The sequence below is a fragment of the Sinocyclocheilus grahami genome, unplaced genomic scaffold (genome assembly GCF_001515645.1).
Source record: "Sinocyclocheilus grahami isolate Dianchi unplaced genomic scaffold, SAMN03320097.WGS_v1.1 scaffold168.1, whole genome shotgun sequence".
Lineage (NCBI taxonomy): Eukaryota > Metazoa > Chordata > Actinopteri > Cypriniformes > Cyprinidae > Sinocyclocheilus > Sinocyclocheilus grahami.
In genome coordinates, this window is record NW_015505347.1 from 726,989 (window position 1) to 754,753 (window position 27,765).

General features: G+C 35.5%; 1 protein-coding gene across 4 annotated transcripts in view; it reads right to left on the reverse strand.

The window, feature by feature from the left end:
* Positions 1 to 27,765, reverse strand: part of dnmt3aa (DNA (cytosine-5-)-methyltransferase 3 alpha a) — a 58,345-nt gene that overhangs the window by 13,481 nt on the left and 17,099 nt on the right. For 3 of the 4 annotated variants that reach the window (XM_016282907.1, XM_016282905.1, XM_016282908.1), the window contains 9 exons: positions 20,536 to 20,764; positions 20,107 to 20,150; positions 18,509 to 18,676; positions 5,480 to 5,710; positions 3,803 to 3,961; positions 3,618 to 3,725; positions 3,381 to 3,537; positions 1,357 to 1,506; positions 1,210 to 1,254 (listed from right to left, as the gene is read on the reverse strand). In XM_016282907.1, coding sequence (XP_016138393.1) covers positions 1,210 to 1,254; positions 1,357 to 1,506; positions 3,381 to 3,537; positions 3,618 to 3,725; positions 3,803 to 3,961; positions 5,480 to 5,710; positions 18,509 to 18,676; positions 20,107 to 20,150; positions 20,536 to 20,764 — 1,291 coding nt within the window. The remainder of the gene's footprint in view (positions 1 to 1,209; positions 1,255 to 1,356; positions 1,507 to 3,380; positions 3,538 to 3,617; positions 3,726 to 3,802; positions 3,962 to 5,479; positions 5,711 to 18,508; positions 18,677 to 20,106; positions 20,151 to 20,535; positions 20,765 to 27,765) is intronic. The other variant, XM_016282906.1, reaches the window with a different exon arrangement.

The following is a 27,765-nucleotide window of genomic DNA, read 5'->3' on the forward strand; positions in this document are numbered from 1 at the left end:
TATATATATATATATATATATATATTAGGGGTGTTGCGATATACCGGTATTGACGATAACCATGATATTCAAATAATGAAATATCGACATCGTGTTAATTTAGGGTGTGAGGATATACCGGTATTGGTGATAACCATGATATTTAAAATGAACAGGATACTTATGATAACACGACACGCAAATAGCCTACTCCAGCGCCAGCACCTGGTTGACCTCCCAGGTGGCAGTATTGCGCCTTAACACTGACACCTGTCACACAAGAAGATGCAGCGCGCGGCCGCACTACTCCAAGAAGAACCATTAGTATCCATGCCGCGGGTCTGCAGATGAATATATCTCAGAAGAACCATGTTCAATATTATCCAGACAGTAAGTTGCCATTATTTTACAAGTCATTGAATGGGAAATGTTACATTAACCTGTTAACAGTGGTTTCCTGTTTTAATACATTTAAATAAAAGGGTGATTCTTTTAATAAGAACCGCGTTTTCTTTACTCGTCTAATTTTTGTATTTGTATTTGCAATCAAGTCATGGCCAATACTGCCTTTGTGTAGCAATTGATTTCTTTGTTCAAATCTATTACACGATTAAAACTGATATAGAAAAACTGAGCGACCACATTAAACTCTGTAAAATGTAAAGTTGGTTGCAGTGCCATGCACTTAATGCCTCATCTGCGGTCATTCTGGGTGCACATTAATACTGAATTAGAAGCGCGTTAACTGCATGACTTCATTGGCGCCGGCGCAACTATAGGTTAAAGAGATTCAAATACGGGTACGCAAGTTAACAGGTTAAAGTATCAGATTTGATGTTAATATTTATTCATTATACTGTTGAACTTGACAGTATTTTCTCTCTTGTTATTTCATAAGGAGCTTCAAAGAAGACCGAGAAAACCAGAGTCTCAGGTCAGCTGTGACCTGAAGAAGAAGAAGAAGTGAAAATGCATGTGCCCTGTGTTTATCAGTATCCTTATGTTCATTGGGTAAAAAGAAAAACTAAATAAACAAAGTAAATATTAATTTGGCTGATTCCCTAAGGTTTCTATAGATATCGCGATATATCGATATCGTGAATTCTTTTGGACACAATAACCGTGGTGTGAAAAATCTAATATCGTGACAGCCCTAATATATACTGTATATATATATATATATAGATAGAGTTTTTTTAATTCAAAGGTCAAATTCAACAGAAAACTCACCTTCAATATTGCGAGACTTTTGTTTGACTTCATACACGAGTCTCTCTGAGGAAAACCAGACATAGCGTCAACAATCACTGCTTTTCAAGTAGGAACAGTATATGTGAAATGTGAAGCTGGTTTACTGTATGTGTGTGTGTGTGATACCTCGGGTTCCTTCATCAATAATCTCTTTGATTTTGGGTTTCTCGACACTGTTTTTCCTGGGTTTCTTGGCAGGGGGCGGAGCCGTGTACGCAGCGGCCTCAGGCTCCACCCACATCTCTGGATATACCTCAGTATATGGACTCTGCTCCGCTAAAGGACATGCACAAATAAACACACAAATCTCTTTAACATCGCAATTGTTTATCTTAGACAGCAATGAAATTGAAAGGCTTTTGCTTCTCATGTTTATGGTGAAAATAAGACTACAGGAATTTATATTTCGTCTCCTACACGGTTTCAAAAGAGATCTCAACAATGTCGTTGTTCAGATCTGTCTGCACTCAAAAAAGTCTCTCAATGGCTAAACATTTCTCAACAAATTCTTCCTAAATTATCAGGTCTATGCTATCCAAAATAATTTGAGCAACAGAATAAATAAATAAAATGTAATTAATCAAAATAAAATTGCAATTAAATTATAATTTTTTTATTCTTAAAAATATAAATCTAATAAATAATAAAAAGCAATAGTATATATTTTTATTTATAACACTCTATATAACAATATTTGTAGTAGCAATTAATTACAATTAATTATAATGATATTATTAATTCATCTCATCAAATTCCTCCAAGGCCAAATCATCAGGTTTGTGCTATCCAAAAAATTATTTGAGGAACAGAATAAATTATAAATTAAATTAAATTAATCAAAATAAATGTAAAATAAAATGATTAAAACTTGTTAAAAAATATATAATACATAAACAAATAATAAAAATAAAAAACAACAAATCCATACCATAAATACCATTAATTAAAAGAAAAAATATAATACAAACAATAATAAAATATATCAAAATATAACAAATATCATTCATTAAATTATAAAATATCATTAAAAAATTATAACAATAAAAATAATACATTAAATAATAAACTATAATAAATTGCAAAATTATTTTATTTATATTTAACTTAATATATTTCACAATAATATTTGAAGTAGTAATTAATTATAGTGATAAATAATTAACTCTCAGTAAACAATTATAAAAATATTGATAAACATATAAATTAGGGATGTAACGATTCACTCAACTCACGATTCGAATCACGATTTGTTTTTTTTTTACAAAATGAGATTTAAGACAAATTATAAATTAAATGTGTCCTTTTATTATTGCTTGGACAAAATGCAGCACATTTCTTTGTCAAATTGAAATATAACACTATAATAATATACTAATATAGCACTTGCATATTATTGCTCTTTTGTTGGTTTTGATTGCTTCTACTGTCCTCATTTGTAAGTCGCTTTGGATAAAAGTGTCTGCTAAATGACTAAATTTTAATATAATGTAAATGTAAATTTTAAAACAAGCCCAAAATTAAATAAATAACACAAAATAAATCTCTTCATATAAACAAACTAAGACTTTGTCTGTGCTCTTTCCTTTTAAAATTAGAGGCAACCACTGAATTTTAATCTTGATCCAAACAAAGATGCTGAATACATGCAACATGAGCAGTTTTTAAACTAAATTAGATTGTATAATTTCGAAATTTGAAGCAAAAACAGAATGGTTTGACTTCATTTTTGTGAAACTATACATAAAAAATATCTGCATGAAACAGCGGACGAGCTGAATGAGAACGCAGATTCACTCTCTGCCAGCAGGTGGCGCGTAAAGCGTTTCCTTGGTTTCCGCTTTAAACAAAGCAGCGCTGCACATATGAACTTTAATATGCATTATACAGAGGCAAGATGAAAAGAAAAAATACCATCTAAACTTTTCTAAAGACAGTAAGTTCCCCTCAGACATGGATTCATATAAACTTCTACCCCTAAATGAATCGCAATTTGTTTAGCATCTCAACCGATTTGAATTGTCACATATTTGAATCGATTTTCAAGCGGTTCGCGGTTAATCGTTACATCCCTAATATAAACATAAAAAACGTTTCTTAAATAATAAAACTCTAATCTGGGCCTGTGGCTGCGTGCTTGTTAGATACATTACCTGGTGGCGGCTCCAGGCCTTTGGCACCAGAAGGGAGAAACCCAGTGTTGGCCCATTGAATCATCTGCCGCGTGTGCACTTCAACACTGTTCGATATGTCCGGGTCATCGGTGGACACACACACAGGGAACGGTTTACCGGCACGCATACCCGCCGTCTGAACAGAGATCCACAAAAACAACATGAGAAAACACATACACATACAATAACACACACGACAGAAATATCATGACTTGCCTGTAAAACTTCATAGATGGCTTTTCTGTACATGGGCTGTTTGTTGTAGGTGGGCTGATGAAAAGACTTGTCAAATTTGCTCAAGGGCAACAGCTTTTCCACACACACCTGACAGAGAAGAGGATGCTCATTATAACGTCTCTTATCAGTACTCATGAAGGATCCTGCTTGGTCGACTGACTCACCACTGAGAATTTGGCATCTCCAAACCACATGACCCAGCGGGTGCCTTCAGCGGCCCGACTGCGACCTGCCATCCACCACGACACGATCCGGCCGGGCCACCAGGAGAATCCCCGCAGCTTCCCCCAGATCAGCTCTCCGATCCCGAACCCATGGCCATCCTGAAACACACAAAAACAAAAGCCAGCTTCACATACTGCAGGTCACATGACAGCAAAACCTGATTCTTGATAAGAAGAGCTACTTTGCTGAATCTAATGTGCACAATTAGGGAACACAATAAAGCCTAAAATTGAGTCAATTTTTAATTTTCAGCAAATGGTCACTGGAAAAAGCAGCTGCTCGACCTTCAAAAAACAAAACAAAAAACCCCCCAAATAATCAACCTCAGGAAGTCAAACTATTAAATGTTTTATTCAACTTTTAATTTCTATAATTTTAGATGAGGTTTGCAGCAGGACAAAAAAAAAAGGGGGAAAAAAGTAGTTTTCTGTGATTAATTGGAAAAATGTAAATTTAATGTTCATTTACAACTATTTCATATTTTTAATATTAATTAATATTGTTATCTAATTAATAGTTAATATGCATTTAATTCAGAATCATAATACATATATTTAAATAAAATAATAAATATAAATTATGTTGATTAATATTAAACAAAAATAATTAGTATTTCATATTTTTTATATAAATTAATATTGTTATCTAATTAATAATTAATATGCATTTAATTCAGAATCATAATACATATATTTAAATAAAATAATAAATTATGTTGATTAATATTAAACAAAAATAATTAGTAATAATACTGTTGTACTGTTTGTTCATTTATAATAATCAGAATTAATATATTTAAGCATTATATCCTCAAAGTAATGCAGAATCAACAAATGAAGTATATTTTAAACAATACTTGTTTAATGTCAACTTTTTTTGACACACTGTTTTTGACCTACTCAATATGACTCAAATAATAAAAATTACAATTTTGATTGTAATTATTTTAAAATAAAAATATTAAATAAAATGATAATACTATTGCACTTTATTAATTTATATTAATCATAATAAAAATATTTCAGCATTAAATCAAATTAATGTATAATCATAAATATGACATATGAACAAATATTAAATCATATTTGTTGGCTCTGGAATTGCACTGGCAATCAAGTATGAAATACGAAGCCACAAAAAGTGGGGAGAAAATATTTGTGTATCATTTTTTATTATTTATTATTCATATTTGTTCAGCCTTAGCTTGCTGATATTAAATCAAATTAAATTTTATTTTAAATAATGGTTTATTTTGCACATCTAATAAATATAAAAAATGTATTAATTAATAAACTCACGTCAAGTCATGGAATACCAAAGTGTACCCTATTTAAACCAAATAAGAGCCATTATTTTTACGAGTGATGTGATCCATCAGTACAAATGAAGAGTTTATTTGCAAAAACAGATAACTCTATAAATCATGTTTTTTTTTATTATGTTATCATGTTTTTATTGTGTTTTATTGTTAGTTAGCTGTATTTTTTAGTTATCAAAATTACCCAACTGCAGTTTGACTGAGATTAATTGGAATGCACAATGAAAAAACATGATTTTTGAAAATTGTTAAAAAACGGAGATATCTGTTTTTGCAAAGGAACTCTTCAAATATTCACCTCATACTCAAGATCCATCTCTGAGGATCTCGCCATCACTTTGTTGTCGCAGGCGACGGGAGGCGGCTCGGGCGTCGTGGCGACCGTTGGGGAGGCGGGGTCAGTGTGCTGCTGCTGAGGTGTGGGTGTGGATGGAAGGTTGATAGCTGACTCCTCCTCCTTCTGAGAGCCCACAGCTGATTGGTCGTCCATTATGTCACTCATGGTGATCACCAGTTGGGACTTCTCCTCCTTAAAGACACAGAGGCACACAAACACCAAGGTGAAATACAGACACAAACACACAGGGTCTGAAAGGATTTTCACTCATATTGCTCAAGAAACGTCTTTATCTGAACATCTTTTTCCAGCAATACTAGTGTGTGTGTGTTTTGGTAAATATGGATTTGAAATCACTGTGGAAATGTAGCCTGCAGGCTTTTACTGTCATATGAGGACAAACTCTCAGTTAACACAAGACAGGATGTCTCTGTGTCTGTATTAGACTTCTGAACCCTCCAGAATTATTGGTATCCTGGCAGAAAAGTCAATGAAACAAATGTTTGTTTATATGGATTGTAGAAATCCAACAGTTCATAGACCCGCTTCATTCATATTCCATATTTTTTATCTAATAATAAGCTTGACATTGTGGATCACGAATACTGTTGGCTCTTTGACAAACTGCTTTGGATGAAAGCATCTGCTAAATGTATAAATGTAAGTGTACATAAATGATGATTCTGAGTGAAAATGCATCTTCATAATTTTTCCATAGTCCTTTACTGCAGAAGCATGTTGAGTTACACTACCATTCAAAAGCCTGGGAACAGTACATTTTTTATTGTGAGAAAGAAGACTCTTCTGCTCACCAAGGCTGCATTTATTTGATCAAAAACACAGTAAGAACAGCAAAGTTGTGAAATATTATTACAAATTAAAATGATCTTGCATACATATTTTTATTCTGGACAAAACTTCAGCGTACAACTGTTTGTCACACACCCAGGAATGGGGCGTCAAATCATGTGGCTTATTGAGGAGAGGTGTGCTATGAATGTTTTAAGAAATTGGGCAAATGATGTTTACACAATGGTTGAAAAATCGGGCAAAAAGTCCCATAGACTTAACATTGGACCGAACTTTCTGACCTCACATCTCCGCATCAAAATGTCATAGAGACTTGGGGGGTGGGCTCATTTGACTTGTCCTGGCAAGCAGCCAATAAATAGTAACATTTAAACTTTATAGCCATGCCCTAGCAACCAGTTACAGCAACCTAGCAACAAGCCCATAGACTTCCATTTAAAAACCGGCGAGAGGTATATCTGTGGCTCAGAACATCATAGAGACAAGTGGGTGGCCTCTTTTGACTCAGAATGGAGAGTAATTATCACCATGGAAACTGTCTATCAACATCCTAGCAACTATGCAGAACACCCTAGCAACCATATGGAAGCATAAATAAGTCATATGTTAACACCATAACATCATAGAGATTTGGTTTGGATTTTTTCACCCTAGTAACTGTCTAGCAACACATTAGCAACCATTTAAAGCAACCTAGCAACCATTTGGTAGCATAAATAAACCACATCTCAGCCCCAGAACATCATACAGACACAGGGATTGGCTCTTTTGACTTTACATTGGACCGAAATTTCTGACCTCACATCTCTGCATCAAAATGTCATAGAGACTTGGGGGGTGGGCTCATTTGACTTGTCCTGGCAAGCAGCCAATAAATAGTAACATTTAAACTTTATAGCCATGCCCTAGCAACCAGTTACAGCAACCTATCAACAAGCCCATAGACTTCCATTTAAAAACCGGCGAGAGGTATATCTGTGGCTCAGAACATCGTAGAGACAAGTGGGTGGCCTCTTTTGACTCAGAATGGAGAGTAATTATCACCATGGAAACTGGTGTCTATCAACATCCTAGCAACTATGCAGAACACCCTAGCAACCATATGGAAGCATAAATAAGTCATATGTTAACACCATAACATCATAGAGATTTGGTTTGGATTTTTTCACCCTAGTAACTGTCTAGCAACACATTAGCAACCATTTAAAGCAACCTAGCAACCATTTGGTAGCATAAATAAACCACATCTCAGCACCAGAACATCATACAGACACAGGGATTGGCTCTTTTGACTCAGACACACATCTAGTTTATTAGTTTAACAACCCAAACCCAAAGAGGGATATCTTCAAATCTGACTGTCATCCACAGCCTTTGGAGTACCATCACTGGCAGCTGCCAAGCCACACGCTAGCAACTGTTTAGCAAGACCTATATCTCTGAATCAGAACATGTTTAATTGTAGTATGTTATTCTACAATTTATTACATTTCAAATGTACTCAATTGCAACTTTATCATTAAAAATGTGTAATTACAAATATATTTAAATGCATGTCATATGTTTCGATAGAAGTGACATCAAAGTATATTTAATTTACCATAAATGCTTGTCAATACATTCTACAACCAAATTTCAAAAACAACATAATTATGAAATAACATATAAATATGCACTGAAGTCCTACTTAAGTGAGTAAAAAACACTCCTAACTTCAACCAATTTGCTGTTAATATAAATTTAAACTATATATTACATTTTGTAATTTGAATAATTGTAAATAATATGCAATATTAACATTCAGTTTGGAACTATATGCTTTTAAAGTATATTATTTCCTTAACAAAAGTCCCTCTAGTTAAAAGTTTGCTAAAGTGTAATTTTTCACAAGGATACACATGATGTTTCAGACATTTCTGCAGTTTCATTCGCAATGCTTTGGCTTCTTTTGTAACTACTGAATGTGAGACAGTGAAACCTTCAAGCAGCTGTTGGTTTCTCTTGTGTGACCTTTTGCAGGAAGGACACAAGCGCCTCATATGACCTTCAACCCCACTAAACGGCCAACCGCAGAGCAGCTAATCACACCGAAACACAGGGACGTAAAATACAGAAGACAGGCCTGTTTGACGGGTCAGTGGAGACACATAAACTCAATGCGGTCCTGCATACATTTCACATGAGGGATGGAAACAGAAGATGGACCTGGCATTGACATCCATCTCAGATGCTCAGCGCTAAATACAGGTTTAAACAGGGTGCGGATCGTTTGGCGCCGAACACAAAGCTCAATCAGATGAATAAATCATCACATATGCAAATGTGTCATGTTTTTGTCATCTGTGGTGCTGATTACAGACTTGTAATTAGATTTACAAATTTCAAGTTCAAGAACATGGACACACACATATACTCAAACCCTAGTGAGCGATCTCGTGATTTTTTTAAAGAAATCAATATTTGTATTAAACAAGGATGCATTAAATTGATCTTGTACTTATTTGAACAATACCTAAAACTTGGTATTACAAGCACTTCTTGTGTCTGTTTGCCTCTTTAAGAAGAATCACTTTATGTATTCCCCAATTGTAAGTCGCTTTGAATAAAAGCGTCTGCAAAATGACTAAATGTAAATGTGATCAAAAGTAGCATTTATAATGTAAAAAAAAAATACATATTTCAAATGAATGCTGCTCTTTTGAACTTTCTATTTATTAAAGGGGTCATAGGATGCCCATTTTCCACAAGTTGATATTCCTATGACCCCCTTTAAGGAATCCTGCCAAAAAGTATAATTGTTTCCACAAAGATATGAAGCAGCTGTTTTTCAGCATTGATAATAAAAATAAAATGTGACACTGAATACTGGAGTAATGATGCTTAAAATTCAGCTTTTCATAACAGGAATGAATAAAAAATTTAAATATATTCAATTAGAAAACAGTTATTTTAAATTGCAATGATATTTCACAATATTAATCTTTTTACTGTATTTTTGATCAAATAAATTCAGCCTTGTTGAGCAGAAGAGACTTCTTTAAAAAACATGGTAGTGTATTCAAATAATCAGCAATAACATCTGACAATGCAATAAAGTATTTTACTTCTCTATCACAAATGAATGGTTTGAAGTCTTATTGAACAATATGATTTCTCTCATCCATTTTTATGATTATTCTGTCTCCTCAAATCATCTCTGATAAAAGAGTTTGACGTTAGCATGTTGCAACATAACACATAATTATGATAAACAAACATACAAATATTGAGTAAAATAACCCATTTTCAATTAAATTAATGTTTTTTCAATCAGAAATGTTTACCGAGCAATGCATTCTGGGAGTGCCTCATTTGTGATGAATACATGCGATGCTGCCTTAGAATTTGGCCAAAATTTTAGCAGGCAGCATAACGTCACCGCCTACCTTTTGGAACCTTTTCTTCATTCGAACCGAAACGCACCTTAAAATACTGCCTAAATAGGCAGCTCACTAGGTTTTGGAACAGATCAACTATCTGATTCAGATTGTTCGTCCTCTTCTAGTCGTGTCTCCATGGCATTATAGTGGTTGTGTTGGTGGTTACCCAGCAGCCCTTTGGCAAACGGCCCAGTGCACCCTGGGAAATGCGGTCTTTACCAGATTACCTAATTTCCTGCTGCAGTCCACATTGGCACGCTATAAATGGCGACAGTGTTTCTATGTGCCGACACATAGAAACCATTTGCAAACTTCTCGAGTAAAGTGTGTGAACATCTCCCACTATGACCTGAACACACCCTCTGACCCCTTGGCCTCCGCGACGACCCTTGGCTTTATGACGAGTTTCAAGAGCTGAGAGCTTTATGATCGTGACCCAGGCGTGAACGACCTCTGACCCCAACCTCACCGTCACCCTAAAGTCTCTCAGGCTCATTTCTATACAAATGTCACTCCTTTTCGTAAAGCATTTGGACACTTTATCAAACACAGTTTGGGATCAGTTAAGAGTTTTTGAAAGAAGTCTCTTCTGCTCACCAAGGCTGCATGTATTTGATCAAAAATACAGTAAAAACAGTAATACTGTGAAATATTACTGATTTGCTGGATTCTTTTCAGGATTATTTGATGACTAGAAAGCTCATAAGAACAGCATTTATTTGAAATAGAAACTTTTGTAACATTATACATGCATTTACTGTCACTTTTGATTACTTTGAGGCATCCTAAGTATTAATTTCTTTAAAAAAAAAATCTTATTGACTTCAAAATTTGGAACGTTATTGTTTATACAAATATACATATATCTCTAGCTTAATCAATGCAATATAATGAAAAAATTAAAACGTATAAATATATATGATTGTATTGGCACAAACCTTAAATAAACTGAACAAATTCTACACAGTGTCCTAACCCACAATGCAATACATTTCCAGCAATAACTAATACAAAGCCAATCAGAAAATATTTGATGTTTAATATGCAGCTAATACAGATTTTAGACCAATGAGATCTCATGATGTGTGGGACTAACCTGTGCAACGTGACAGAAGCAGACACCCAAAAACTGACAAAACATCAGTGATTTATAATTTGTTGCTCTATCACAGAGATTCACAAACTTTTTGGTCATCTGAACCTGAAATATTCAGTAAGTCCACCTAAGATTTTAAGTTAATATTTCAATAATGTAACAACACATTTGCAAGTTTGTGGTTCTCTGATGTCAGTTAATAGTAACATGACATGCAGGAAAAACAAATATTTAAATTAGTTTAATAAGCGTTTTATTATTATTATTATTTTAAGCTTAAATTTTTTGATTAAATTAATTATGCAGTATAATGTTGCCTGCAGTTTCCTCACAAAACCCCTGGTGTTCGTGAACCTCAGTTTGGGAAACTCAACTTTATCGCATCATAGTGTAAGAATTTAGTCAAATTCCTCACACATGACAATTTAAACCTTTTCAGCTCAAAGTGACCATCAATGCCATTCGAAAATGAATAAATGCATTAAACATACAGTATGGAAAAGAAAAAAACAAAAACTTGCAACCAGTGTATACAGAAATCCAATAGCACTTAAAGGCACAATATGTAATTTTTCGCCACTAGAGGGCGCGTATTCAAAACAAACAAAGAAACAAAGGCGTAGTTAGATGATGCCTTGACTGAGTGTGGAATCATGGGAGTTGTCGTCTTCATCCCCACAGCCGATGCAATCCGACGGGACTCGGGCAGAAATCATGTTCATGGATGAGCTAATGTACTAAAGATTTATTAACGTCGTATTATGAAGCAGAGTGAGGCTGAAAGCCATTGAAGTAAAACGAGGCCGCTGAACGAGCGCGACACACGGCTCGAAAGCAGCGGAGCTTTTATTATGCCACAGTCGACCGCTTCCGCTCATTCCGGAAAGCAGCGAATGTAAGCAGCGCTGTTTTATCATACTAGATACATTTGAACGTTCTGTTATAATGCTACTCTGTGCGGTCGTCCCGTCTAATAAAATGCATAGCATATTAAAGCGTCTTTGGTGTTTCCATGTTTTCTACAAAACAAAACCGGAAATCGAGGGATGACGTCATTGGCAGGCGACACAATGACACTATAGACACGCTCCGTGTCACTAGTTAAAATTTCTTATTTCTCTGGATTTAAACATTCTTCGAAACATTTGGGATAATCTAAGTACACAAGTCAGCAAAATATATAAAACTGTTCTAGTGGTTTTTGGATATTTTAATACAAAAAAATCGTATTACATACATATCGTACATATTGTGCCTTTAACCACTCTCTCTATGTTCAGGATAGAATACTAACAGCACTCTAAATTATGCAATGTATATACTATGCTTTTTTTTTTTTTACTACTATGTGTCAAAGTGCACAGTAAACAACAGCATTACCACACTATATCCCACAAGTGACGTGACATGACATGTGGCCAAGTGTGGTGACCCATACTCGGAATTAGTGCTCTGCATTTATCCCATCCAAAGTGCACACACACACCGTGAACACACACCCAGAGCAGTGGGCAGCCATTTTTTTTGCTTTTTTGCTGGCCGGGGAGCAGTTGGGGGTTCGGTGTCTTGCTCAAGGGCACCTCAGTCGTGGTATTAAAGGCTGTACATTCACTACCCCCACCTACCCACCTGCCGGTACGAGACTTGAACCCACAACCTTTGGGTTACGAGTCCGGCTCTCTAACCACTAGGCCACGACTTCCCAGCATTGCAACATGTTCAACTTGACCTTCCATATCTATTGTATAACTAACTGATTTTTGACATCTTGACCCATTATTCGATCTGACTGTCAATATTACATGCAAAATGTCACATATTACATGCAAAATAAACATGTTGGCATGCAAAATAAAATAATGAGGTCATTATTTAGCATTAAGCATATTACTGTTTAAATGTTTATCAGTGCTACACTTTCAAAATAAAGGTTCTTTATTGGCTTTGATGGTTCCGCAAAGATTCTTTAACATCTATGGAAGCTTTCCCCACACAAAACTTCTTTATAGCGGAACAATGTCCTTTATATTTTTAAAATGTTCTTCAGACTAAGAAAAAATGGTTCTTTTAAGAACTGTTGATTGAAAGGTTATTTAATGAACCAAAATAGTTATTCTATGGTACTGATGCAAAAACCTTGTTTTAGAACCTTTATTTTAAGAGTGTGATGCATACTATTGCACATACTATTTAAAAAAAATAGACAATATATAGTATACAGTGTACACTAGTATCTATTAAAGGTACAGAGCTACAATTTTTATGTTTGGTTTAAAATGACACACACACACTCTTATGAAACAGCCAAGTCAGCATTTTCTACCTTCATTCTCTGTGCTAAACACACACTTTTTGCACACAGTGCACACATACCCACACAAGCTGCTGTGTCTGATCGGCCGTCCCGCTAGCTGTGTGTGTGTGCATGTGTGTACGCAGGCAAAAAGACACTTTTAAATCAGAAAGGGGGGAGACACACGCACAATGTCTTTGTTTGGGATTCGCGGGTCACATGACTCAGCGCTGATTGGTCACAGAGGGTTTGCAAAAACCTGGGACCAGAAGGGCGTCCGCAGCAAAATGAGATGCTGAACGAGAGCGGAGCGCCGACCAGAGAAAAGAGAGAAATAAATGTGTGTGTGTGTGGGTTTAGATTAGATAATGATTGATTTCTTCCCCAGGAAGGATTTTACTAGACATTTCGATGGTCTCTGTTACTGAGAAACACGGAAAGCTTCAATTAAGCCACGATTTATGAGCCTAGAATGAATGAGAGAGCGACACACACACACACACACACACACACACACACACACACACACACACAGAGGAAACTCCTTAAGGAAATATAAAAGAAAACACTATTACAAATAATTACGTTATTCTTTATAGTGTCTTCATAAACTAAACCGCTTCACACACCATGTGTGATTCTCTCAAACACACACACACACACACACATGTTTGTAATCAGGTCTTCGTGAAGCGCCGTAGCAGCGCTGCGCCAGAGTTTGATGAGATCCAGAGGCTGCAGTGGGCGGGATCTCTGCGACCCAAGAGAAACAGCCCTTGCTGGGTGAGCCGAGGACACAGCAGCCCCTGAAAACCCCTGCAGCCCCGGATAAACACACGCTTTAATACTTCATCACACAAAACACTCATTCAGACCACCTTTGTTATCTATTACTAGGGCTGTTTTTAGCATTCTAACTAATATTACCCATTAACAGGTCACCAAAACATGGTTAAAACAGAGCTAGGCGTACTACACTCTAAAAAAACAATGGCTCTTTATTGGCGTTGATGGTACCATGAAGATACTTTAACATCCATGGAAGGTCTCCAGTCCACAAAAGGTCATTTATAGTGGAAAAAGTTTCTTTAGAATTTTAAAATGATTATTTTTTTTAACTGTTCACTGAATGGTTCTTTTATAGCATCACTGCCAAACCCCCCTTTGGAACCTTTATTTTCTAATTGGTAGCTAAAAAGCATAATCAAATTAGTGGAAATATTTCACGGGGTGTTCATTTATGATTCAGTGCAAATCTGTGGAGCAAAATCCACATGGGCTTGAACACAAGCGCTTAGAGAGCAGAATAATTTTTTGTATAAATGGTCGTATTATACTATGAGACTCGTGTCAAGGACCACCCAGAGTTCGTTCATGGGCCGTTTGATGCATATTGAACACAAAATGGCAAGCTAAAATCTGATTAGCAGGGCTTTATGCAATTTTCAGGAGTCAGGGTGCACCGCTTTTCATCAGTCTGACAGGAGACAAAGTCATGTTTATAAAGTTAAGATACAGTGAGAGCTTTTGAGGAAGAATTAGTTGCTAGATTTGCAAAAGTTTGTCAGGTTTTTACTCTGAGGAACTTAGTAGCACATAAATTAGATACTAGAACTACAATGGCACAGACACTACTATTTAAAATAGTTTGATTTTTGTGTTTTTGAAAGAAACCTCTTTACGCTCATCAAGGCTGCATTTATTTAACCAAAAATACAGTAAAATGAAATATTATTACAATTTAAAATACCTGTGTTCTTTTTGGATGTATTGTAAAATGTAATTTATTCCTGTGATGCAAAGCTGAATTTTCAGCATCATCACTCCAGTCTTCAGTGTCACATGATCCTTCAGAAATTATTCTAAAATGCTGATTTGCTGCTCAAGAAACATTTCTTATTATTATCAATGCTGATGCAATAAGAAATACGAACTGTGATACATTGATTCTTTGATGAATATGAAGTTCAAAAGAACATTTATTTGAAACAGAAATCTTCTGTAATAGCTAAATGTCTTTACTGTCACTTTTGATCAGTTTAATGCATCCTTGCTGAATAAAAGTATTAATATCTTTTTTTTTTTTTTTAAAGCGTACTAGCCCCAAACTTATGAATGGTAGTGTAAAAACTGATAAATGTATTTGCATGAATGCATGTAAACACATAAACCATTCCTGTCAAAAGGCAACACACAAACTATATAAAACTATTACTTACATCTTTAAGACTTATTTGAATATGAAGTAAATGCTAAACAAAGTAAAACCATTGCACAGGACTAAAATAATACATCAGTAATACTTCAGTGCTAGGTTTGAGTTTGCCTTGTTCAACACTCGCACAGCACACACACCTCTACAGGAAACAGGGCCTCACAGTGTGGCCAAGCACTCTACTACTACAAACACACTCACTCACACACACACACATAAGTGGCTGTGAGACAAGTAGACGTATTTTAGAGAACCCAACCCAACTGACTTTCCACTGATGTTCACTTTCCGCTTACCTCAATGGACAAAACACACACACCAGCACAGTATGCATTCAACTCGAGAGTTTCGAATACATACCACTCAACATTGTACTAAATTGTTTTCCATTCCTTATAAACACACTCATTTGTATCGTTCAGCAGCTCATACTGAAGGATGTGAGTTTTCCATACGTCCTTAACTCAACTCGTTTCAAACTTCAGCAGCAGACACTGAGCACTTTTCTTCTTTGTCTCTAAAGGAATGTTCAGGATTCAACACAGAGAAAATTATTCTGACTTAGAGTGAAAAAACATAAAAATACCGTTTTTCAATTCCAGAAACACAATATAGACACTTAGATTACTTAAAATTGTAATGTAAAGGAAGTAGCGACAGATTTTTTCTTCTGTATTGTGAAATTCATAAGTAAAATGGATTATAAAAATAGAAAAAAAAATGGCGTTGATTGCTGGAGGCAGATCTGAATGTAAGTTGTATGAAAAAGAAGTAGGGTTTAAGTGAACTAAATGATCAGAGAAGTACAGCATATGTCATTAAAGAGAGAATTAGAAAATCGAGTTATGATATTTGAACATTAAGGTCAAAATAAGAATAAAATAAAAATCAAAAATAAATATTAAACATGTACGGATGAATCGTTCACAATAAGATCTGTAACACGCATTCAGAAAATACAATACATTTCCATATCCTGCCAACATTACTCAAAAGGGTACCATGATAAAATCGCTTACCAACCCTTCCGGTTTCTAGTTACCTCTAACTCGAGAACACGCATGTGTTCTTAACTCAAACATGCATTATGTAAGTGACGTATAACCAGTTCATCCATCTGCTAAACGGATTATTTTAACAACCCTACTCAAATAATGCACAATTTTTAATTCAGAATTGACTTAAAAACCTTCATATTTCTGCATTTAAACTAAGAACTTTGGAAGCTAAGAATGAGCTAGAAACAGTGCTAATTTTTTCCTCATTGTTTAATTATTTACTCTGATTTAATTTCTTCAGGTGTAATACGTTATTATCATTATTATTAATTATTTTCATATTTTCTCTGGGGGAAAAAAAATAGTAAAAGCATAAAAGGAATATTGTTAATCAACACATTTTGTATCATGTACATTCTTCAGGGCTTCATCCAATATAGATACTGAATGAATAAATACATCTTGATCGGCACGGTTCATTTACTTCCATTGTAAGTGCCATTTTTTTACTTTTTTTTTTTATTAAGGCATAAATCTAAATGATTTAGCTCTAACTGGCTTTTACACAAATGCTGTTGATATACTGTAAATTAATATTTTTATTGCCATTCCAGCATCTATGAATCAATGTATTTTAAATGGGTCATGACCTGCCTCTGTTTTTTATTTTCTGCTGTTCTCTATAGTCCACTTATAATGTTATTAAGCTTTTTACTTAAAAAAAGAACATAATAATTTAGAAGTAAAAGGCGATTTTCTGTCCTGTTTGACCCCCATCAGAGCGCTCGGAAGTAGGAATGAGCTAGAAACAGTGCTAATTTTTTCCTCATTGTTTAATTATTTACTCTGATTTAATTTCTTCAGGTGTAATACGTTATTATCATTATTATTAATTATTTTCATATTTTCTCTGGGGGAAAAAAAATAGTAAAAGCATAAAAGGAATATTGTTAGTCAACACATTTTGTATCATGTACATTCTTCAGGGCTTCATCCAATATAGATCCTGAATGAATAAATACATCTTGATCGGCACGGTTCATTTACTTCCATTGTAAGTGCCATTTTTTAACTTTTTTTTTTATTAAGGCATAAATCTAAATGATTTAGCTCTAACTGGCTTTTACACAAATGCTGTTGATATACTGTAAATTAATATTTTTATTGCCATTCCAGCATCTATGAATCAATGTATTTTAAAGGGGTCATGACCTGCCTCTGTTTTTTATTTTCTGCTGTTCTCTATAGTCCACTTATAATGTTATTAAACTTTTTACTTAAAAAAAGAACATAATAATTTAGAAGTAAAAGGCGATTTTCTGTCCTGTTTGACCCCCATCAGAGCGCTCGGAAGTAAATGCCCACTTATATGATTGGCTAACAGTTGTGTATGCTTGACAGTCTCTGTTCTTCACAGATGGGTGATTTAGGTAGTGATTTAGGTAAAAAACGCATAAATACTCAGTAAATATCAAACAATCTGTAATAACAGACAAAGCAGTAGTGATCACATATTGAAAACAGTTATTCGTGCTTGTGTTGCGACATTACTGTCGAATTCAATATAGTCGGCACAGCATCGTTTTTCTGAAAATCCTGCATCCAATTGTGCCTTGTTTGTAAACAAATCCGCGGTAAAATGAAGTGAACAAAGGACCGAGTTTTTCCTGACGTGGTCTGAAACTTGCTTAAAAATAAAATTCATCAAATAAATTTTAGCGTTTGATTTCTGCATAGAGCTGTGTTTGCCGCTCTTGTTATTTACACAACGTGCTCAAATCGGTGGGCGGGGCTAAAGAGGCAGCGATGTAGAAGCAGGCGCTGATCATCTTCTGTGGAGGCGGTGTTTATCCACACTATTATGTCAAAAAGTGGCACATTCCACTAGCTGTCTTTTTGGCAGACTGGCTTCAGAAAAAGCTGCTTTTAGACTAACGAGAAAGCTTTGAGCTATGAAACAACAGAATGTTTTTATAGCACAACGACCTCTTATATATCAAAAGATCAAGAGAATTTAGATTTCTCAGTTCATGACCCCTTTAAAAGAAACAAATGCTAATAACATAATAGTAATGAAAAACAACAATTGATAACCAATTCACATCAATGTAACAAACATTATATAAGATTTTGATAGACTGTAAATAACGGTACTTTACTTCTGGTGTCTCTCTGACCTTCTCCTTCCTCCAGCGGGCAAGCCACTCTTCTTTCTCTCTGCGGCTGATGTGATAGGGGTCTCCGGCCTGGAAGGTTTCTCTTTGTACGGGACGTCTCCTCAAACTGATGTCCCAGCCCTGCCGGCCCCTCAGACGACCCCCGTCGCTCTACAAGACAAACACGACTCTCTTAGTTGCCTAGGAACACACACATGTTAAATCACAGACTCAAACAGCTCACGCTTTCATGATCTTTAGATGTTTTTCAAGGCGATCTGTAGGAACCTGTAGGACTTTCGCGAACACTTGTTTTGCAGTGTAAACCAATTTGTAGGCGGCTTTATTTACTCCGTGTATGTTTGTGAATTACAGTGCGTATGTAGCCCTAATAAAACACCCGTAACGTGTTCAACAGCCTGTAAACACATTTCTTTGGCATGTTACGACTCACAGCGCCACTTGGGCCAAGTTTCGGCTTTACACATTCATGTCTCTCACATAAACAAAGCCTGAAACGTTCCATTGGCATGTTCTCGTGAGCATGTCGTCTATTTCCCGTGATCCACACCGAGCAGGAGCAGATCAATCACAGATGGTCAACTCTGTGTGATGCATTAACTAGACCTTTCTGAACCACCCGACTGGGTCCAGATAACCAATTAGTTTAAATTTAAACCAGTTCTCCAAGCAACTCTCGGAGATTCTGTGCAGTCCTGTGCAGGGTTGCCCTATTCATCAAAATAAAACCGAAATCGCGATATGACTAAATGTGGAGACTAAATGACTATCACGTTGCAAAGCTGTGATTTAATGAAATAAATATATGCACTGCACGTTTCAGATTGAAGTGCAGCACTGTGTTTGTTTACTCGCGAGCAGCTAATGATCCAGTGTTTTCAGTTTCTTGTTTCGCACTAAACTCTCGCGGTGAGTTTGGGTCAATTATAACATGAATTCGGGAACTCAACGCCTTTCCAAACTTGTAATAAGAAGCACTTATAAACTATTAGTTGTCAACAAAAGAGAAGCTTTTTTGGTATATATATAACATAACATTTGAAAACAAAGAAATTAAGAAATATTAGTTTTGCAATTAGTGTTGTAATTTTACAGTTGTGCTGTAAAATAAAACATTATTATATTTTTATGCTTAAACACTCCTTTTAATTTTAAAGTGAAATATTATAATAGCAATATTTGTTATTTTGTTTCATATTTTTGTTTAGTAATAATGATGATAGAAATCATTGTAATAGTTTGATAGTTTTTTTTATTTTAAAGTGAAATATTATAATAGCAATATTTATTTTATTGTTTAATATTTATATTTAGTAATAATAACATTATTATATAATCATATTGATATATAAACCACAATTTTTTGCCCAAATTGTGCAGCCCTACAAACAAGTAGAACCAACGTTGAGCTTGTAAATCGCTAAAAACATAAATACATTTTTAACAAATAAAATAGATATTTTATTTTTGCCTAAATGTTGCAGCCCTAGTCCTGTAAATTTATACATTTATGAAATGCAATTCTCAAAATGTATTATGTTATTTATTCGACAATATTTCACTGTCTTTTGAGTCCCCACCTCTCCTCTGCTGGTATCGCTGCTGGTGTCGTCCTCCTCAATGTCTGAAAGACAAACACAGAGGTCATTTAGAAGAAAACAAGGCTAAAAGGAAAAACTGAAACAGATGGAAAATACTTGGCCAACGCACTGATGCAAGCCTGCATTAATGTGGAAGTACTTAAGGGGGCGATATAGCTAATGTCAAATGTTTGTTCCATTAAACCAAATATTTATTATTTAGCTAGCTAATTCTAAACATGTTGACAGTTGAAGAGAGTGTCATTGTTTTTACTAAATTGTTCCTGAAAGACGATTCTAAATGAAGAATTAGTGTACGCCGCAATAGCACCTCGTGCCATTGCTTTCATCGCATTCTAAATTGTATTTTCTGACACATTTCACATTTGAAGTCGATCAGACCGACTGAACTACAGACAGGTGACTCACGGCGCTCTGGGTGCTGGAGTTTCCGCCGCCCTCGTTTCTTCCGTGGAGTGGAAGGGGCGGAGTCTCCGTCTGCTCCGGAAGGCGTGTCTGTGCCGTTCTGGTGGGTGGAGTCAGGGGAGGAGTCGCTCTGCTCCAGGTTTTTCTTTGAAACCCGATGCTCTGCTTCACCGTTACACCCCTCCTTCTTTATACAGGCCACGCCCTCAATCACACGCCCACAACTATTCACCTATCAGAAGACACAGAGAGAGAATGACTCGGCAAATAGACAGAAATGTCAGTGAGATGCATGTGTCATAGAGGGAATGAGAGTAATTACCATAGACTGTATAAAAACATGGACGTAGCGTCCGTGACGTAACCCGTAGACTTCCGACGAGCGTTTTGAAGCCTAAAGTAGGCGGAACCAGCCGTCGCCATCTTGGCAGCGCATCACCCCCGGATAATCAAAAATGGGCAAAGAGGCGGGAGCTGGCTGCTGAAACCACGCCCACCTAGATCGACGGAGGTGACAGCAGCGGCAATCCACCTGTCACTCAAGTGGCCACGCCCTTAACTATGCAGAACTTTAAGGCTTAATATAATTTAAACGGATGAGTTAGTAAAATGCACCCCCCTCACAGTTGTCATGAAGGGCAAAATTAGCTATATAGACCAAAATCATTTTTGAACCAGGCTGTAAACATGTTTTTTTCTGCTGTAAAGTTGGACATTTTAACATGGGGAGTCTATGGGATTGACTTCCTTTTGCAGCCAGCCTCTAGCGGCCAGTTGATGAATTACAGTTTAAGTCACTTCCTTGTTGGCTTCAGACAGAGAGTGGGAGGTTGCCGCTCGGGAATTACGTGGGTGCAGATGTCGCAGGGACTGTCCCTAATGTTACATTAGCAGCGGCATGAAATGCATCTAAATTTCTGCAGACTAGCAGATGAATATCATTGAGCTAAACCATATTTCCTATAAATAAAGGTCTTTTACAGTACAATTGTAAGTTACAGCAGTAACATACTTCTTTCCTTGTTTCTTTTAGCTTTAAAACTAATAGTTATAATAATTATTATTATTCAAAAAATTAATCAGTATAATAAATAAATATTACTTTAGTAATATTTTAAGAATAAGCAATAATTAAAGCTAATAATAATTATTATTATTAAAATAATTATAAAAATGATTACATATGTAATAATTAGCAATAGCAATAATAATTAATATTATTACAAAATATAATAATAATAATAATAATATCATTATTATTATTATTAATATTATTAAATAAAAAATATTAAAATGATTACATACTGTATGTAATAATGATAAGCAATAATTAAAGCTAATAATAATAATTATTATTAAAATAATTATAAAAATGATTACATATGTAATAATTAGCAATAGCAATAATAATAATTATTATTACAAAATATAATAATAATAATAATATCATTATTATTATTAATATTATTAAATAAAAAATATTAAAATGATTACATACTGTATGTAATAATGATTAGTATTAATATCAATAAGAATAATTATTGTTATTATTACAAAATATAATAATAATAATAATATCATTATTATTATTAATATTATTAAATAAAAAATATTAAAATGATTACATACTGTATGTAATAATGATTAGTATTAATATCAATAAGAATAATTATTGTTATTATTACAAAATATAATAATAATAATAATATCATTATTATTATTAATATTATTAAATAAAAAATATTAAAATGATTACATACTGTATGTAATAATGATTAGTATTAATATCAATAAGAATAATTATTGTTATTATTACAAAATATAATAATAATAATAATAATAATTATTATTATTATTATTTATTTTACTATTATTATATTTAACTTTATTTAGGTAAAATTACAGTGTGATCACTGACTGACATTAGAGAACCATGAACATGTGAATGTGTCATTAAATTATTTAAACAGTTTTGTAAATATAATAGTAATACAGTAGTAAATATTTCATGTCTAAGGGGTTTGGCTGATAAAAAAGTTTGGAAACTCTTTTTATAAATGAACATTTCCTCTCTTTTCTTTACATATTTACATATGTAGCTTCTATACAATTCTAGCTAAGTCTTGAAACATGATATTTCAAGCATCGTTGGCTTTCGTATCATAAACTGCATGCAATATTCTTCATTTGTTGCTTCAGATAAAAACACCTGCTAAATGTTAAATGTAAACATGCATAGATTCATATTGCATAAGACATATACTGAGGTGCAATGACACATTAGTGCTAATGGAGTCACGGATCAGCTAAAGATCAATTCTTTCTGCATTGCATTTTAAACGATGCATTGCAAATGCTTCATAAGCATTTACCTCTTTAGAAACAATTAATCAACATGAAACAGCATTCACAACCCATTTTACTGCCATAATGTGACATATTTCTGAGCGAAACAGAATATTCAGTGAGACAAAACAGGATTTTATCTATCAGGGATTGATTATTTCTTAAAAATGATGTGCATTAAGACAGTAAACAGGGTTGTGGTTGATTTCACATTGACTTTATCATCCATCAATGAAGAAATTAAGCAGGAAATCGCTCAAATGTTTGGGGGCTGCAGGGACGTCCTACAGTGTGACGCTGTCTGCTAACTTTATGATGAACAATTAAAGTCTCTTAGGTTCAGTATGACGAGGGCTGGTGTGACTTTTACTGCTGTCTGTGAGTTAATAGATGCCAAGCACACTCTCATGCGCATATGAATCAGCAAAGTCGCACACACATTAGTGCTTTCATTAGAGCGATTGGCGACTCTTTGAGAGCCCCTGATGTCTTTAATCAACAGGTGAGAAACTCTATAACCCTCAAAGTCCCTGCAGGTGTTTCATCCCAAGCGCACACACTTTCTGCACTCATTTTCTTTGAATAAAGAAATATATGGTTGAGTATGTGAATGCATACGCTTCTAGCCACAGAGGCTCGATCTCATGCATGCAAAATGGGTCAAAACACAAATTGAGCAGCTGGCAAGCATCATCAAAGCATTCATTGCGCTTGCGTACTTGTGTGGAGTATGTTTCTGGCCTGAAGCGAAATAGAAACTCCATGGACATTGCAGGATCAAGGAGATGAAATGGATCAAATCGTTCAGAGGAGCAACTGTACATCAAAGTGCGTAACAAGCCCTGAGGCGAAGGAGTGCGCTTAACATTCATTTACTGAATAAACACTGCAATTCCCACAAGCCCTCTGTGTGTTCAGATCACAATACGGCCGTGATGGTTTTATTAGACATCTGTAGTAAATTTTGTAGTCTTTTTGCCTGGAACTTTTGCAATTTTGTTATTAATGATAACGTACAAGCAGTCTGTTGATATGATAAATGCATGTGTGAAAAGTATTGTGGGGTTTCTGCAGGTTTTTAAGACTTTTTAAGACATTTTTAAGTCCAAGTAAAGAACATGTAAGGAATAGATGGAAGGAGCCCAAAAGAAAACCATCAAAATCAAGTTTTTGATTAATTTAATGCCATGACTTAGTGAATATACAACTTGATTTAAGACCCTTTTAAGGCCTTAATTTACATATTTACATATGTAGCTTCTATACAATTCTAGCTAAGTCTTGAAACATGATATTTCAAGCATCGTTGGCTTTCGTATCATAAACTGCATGCAATATTCTTCATTTGTTGCTTCAGATAAAAACACCTGCTAAATGTTAAATGTAAATATGCATAGATTCATATTGCATAAGACATATACTGAGGTGCAATGACACATTAGTGCTAATGGAGTCACGGATCAGCTAAAGATCAATTCTTTCTGCATTGCATTTTAAACGATGCATTGCAAATGCTTCATAAGCATTTACCTCTTTAGAAACAATTAATCAACATGAAACAGCATTCACAACCCATTTTACTGGGTTATAAATAATGTGACATATTTCTGAGCGAAACAGAATATTCAGTGAGACAAAACAGGGTTTTATCTATCAGGGATTGATTATTTCTTAAAAATGATGTGCATTAAGACAGTAAACAGGGTTGTGGTTGATTTCACATTGACTTTATCATCCATCAATGAAGAAATTAAGCAGGAAATCGCTCAAATGTTTGGGGGCTGCAGGGACGTCCTACAGTGTGACGCTGTCTGCTAACTTTATGATGAACAATTAAAGTCTCTTAGGTTCAGTATGACGAGGGCTGGTGTGACTTTTACTGCTGTCTGTGAGTTAATAGATGCCAAGCACACTCTCATGCGCATATGAATCAGCAAAGTCGCACACACATTAGTGCTTTCATTAGAGCGATTGGCGACTCTTTGAGAGCCCCTGATGTCTTTAATCAACAGGTGAGAAACTCTATAAACCTCAAAGGACCTGCAGGTGTTTCATCCCAAGCGCACACACTTTCTGCACTCATTTTCTTTGAATAAAGAAATATATGGTTGAGTATGTGAATGCATACGCTTCTAGCCACAGAGGCTCGATCTCATGCATGCAAAATGGGTCAAAACACAAATTGAGCAGCTGGCAAGCATCATCAAAGCATTCATTGCGCTTGCGTACTTGTGTGGAGTATGTTTCTGGCCTGAAGCGAAATAGAAACTCCATGGACATTGCAGGATCAAGGAGATGAAATGGATCAAATCGTTCAGAGGAGCAACTGTACATCAAAGTGCGTAACAAGCCCTGAGGCGAAGGAGTGCGCTTAACATTCATTTACTGAATAAACACTGCAATTCCCACAAGCCCTCTGTGTGTTCAGATCACAATACGGCCGTGATGGTTTTATTAGACATCTGTAGTAAATTTTGTAGTCTTTTTGCCTGGAACTTTTGCAATTTTGTTATTAATGATAACGTACAAGCAGTCTGTTGATATGATAAATGCATGTGTGAAAAGTATTGTGGGGTTTCTGCAGGTTTTTAAGACTTTTTAAGACATTTTTAAGTCCAAGTAAAGAACATGTAAGGAATAGATGGAAGGAGCCCAAAAGAAAACCATCAAAATCAAGTTTTTGATTAATTTAATGCCATGACTTAGTGAATATACAACTTGATTTAAGACCCTTTTAAGGCCTTAATTTGTGGAAAGGTGAATTAAGACCATTTTAAAACCCACAGTGCAACGTTAATGTTGAAAACCAAGAAGATCAGTTGTATGTGTCATCACCTGTGAGAATTTCTCACACTTGAGAGTAACACGTTTTAACATAAACAAAAGAATGGGAATTATTTAGTAACCAAAACATGTGAACAAATGAAAACAACTTTGTTTGTCTGAAATCCAGCTCTGCTCACTTTGGTCAATCATCAACCAGCTTCATCAGGTGCATTCTGGGATGCTTTTTTGACATGATTTAATGCAATTTCAGTTTAATTTCGACCCTACACATTGCTCAATCACATGCACACTAGGGCTGTGTATCACCAGCAAAGTCACAATACGATACGTATCACGATACAGAGGCCACGATACGATACGTATCACGATACATGACTGCACTGAATTTCACCTCACACTGCTTACTATAGTGCCATTTCTAACTATTGGCAGAGCAGGCAGTTGACCTCTGCATTATGAAGGGCCTCCATAACTGTACCACAGTACAATATAGGTAATGGCATGTTTCATGTTTACATTGTGCACATGATTGTTTGCATCTTGTTTTTAAGCCCATAAATAATAACGTACTTGTTCTAAAAAAATTTATATTGTAATGTTCTCATTCTAATATATTTTAAAAAATCATTTACATTGCTGGTGGGTTATCATTGCACGAATTAACACACTCTCTACAATTAAAAAAAAAATTAGAAGAGTTCTAAACTAATGCGCTGTCTTCACTGTATCTAACGCACCCACGCTCAAGGCTGATTTATACTCGACGCGTCCGCAAGTTTGCTTATGCCGAGTTCACACTGCACAATTTTAGCCCGATTTTTCACTCGCCGACAGGTTTTGCGAAATCGCCGACAAATGCCCAAAATCGGAGGCAAATCGGTGCTCGTTCACGCGAGTGACAATCATGCAGTGTGAATTATCAAAGATGCGATCTGAGGGAATTGCCGACACGCCCGTGAAATATTTGGCATGCTAAATATCTGGAGCTGTCGGTGATTCACAATCACACTGTGTGAAATGATTTCTGACTGAAAAACACATCGGCGATGACCTACAGCCAATGAGAGACCAAGATACAGGGCAGCGGGAAGTTCGGGGAGGAGTTATATGAAACGTAGTTTGCGGACCAGTGTTGCCAAATCTGCGATTGCCGCCGGTTGTTTTTTATGTCAGCAGGTTGAAGCGACCCCAATAACGTGATATTTAGGCCCTGGAATGTGAATTGTACCAGGAGAACCCCGGCAAAAAATGTGTATTTTACCCCCCGAACGCGATTTTTACTGGGAGACCCCCTCGAAAGCAATTTTCAGGCTTGTTTTTAGTAGTAATTGGGCGGGTTTTATAGCGAAAACCTGGCAACCCTGCACCAGACAGAGCTGTCAGCGATTCTTCCTATTGTGAAGTCATGCAATGTGAAACCCCCTGTCGCCGATCCATCGTGCAATGTGAACACAGCACACGCCTGGTGGTGTGCACGACATTTTTTGTAACTTTCCGCGCAACTCCGCTTCTGAAGATGCACGAGTTCAAAGCGACTCTAGCCGAACATGCACATCTGTGCCAGCATTTGTGTGAAACAGAAGCAGTTTGATGTTAAGTTCAGTCACACGCACAGATCACGTTGCGGCCGAACTCAGACGTTCAGGAACAAACTTTTTAGCGCTGCCACGCAGTTTTATCAACTAAATAGCTTAATCGCTCAAGAGCTACATTATCTTTCTCAACAAGAAGCTGGTAGCGTCATTGTTTCTAAAGGAATTAAAGCCACAGCTTTACTGTTAATAGAGAAACACGGCAAAACTGTGTTAATTCATACATACACAGCCTCTCTCTCTCTCTCTGTCGTAAATGAACAGTTGATGAATTACACTTTTCTGAGAATAGAATATTGAAGACGTCTCTGTATATCAGGCAACCCAGTTGTGTTCCTCTGCGGCCAGATTAAACCTTGTTGTAGCCTATATATGATCTATTAATTTTTTTTTAGAAACCTTGCACTTTTCTACTCCGTTTTAAATGTTGTAAAATTTTTAACAAATTAAGCGTGGTCCACTGCTGCACACGTGCCACAATATCGATACAGTGCCAGCTGCAGCGTCG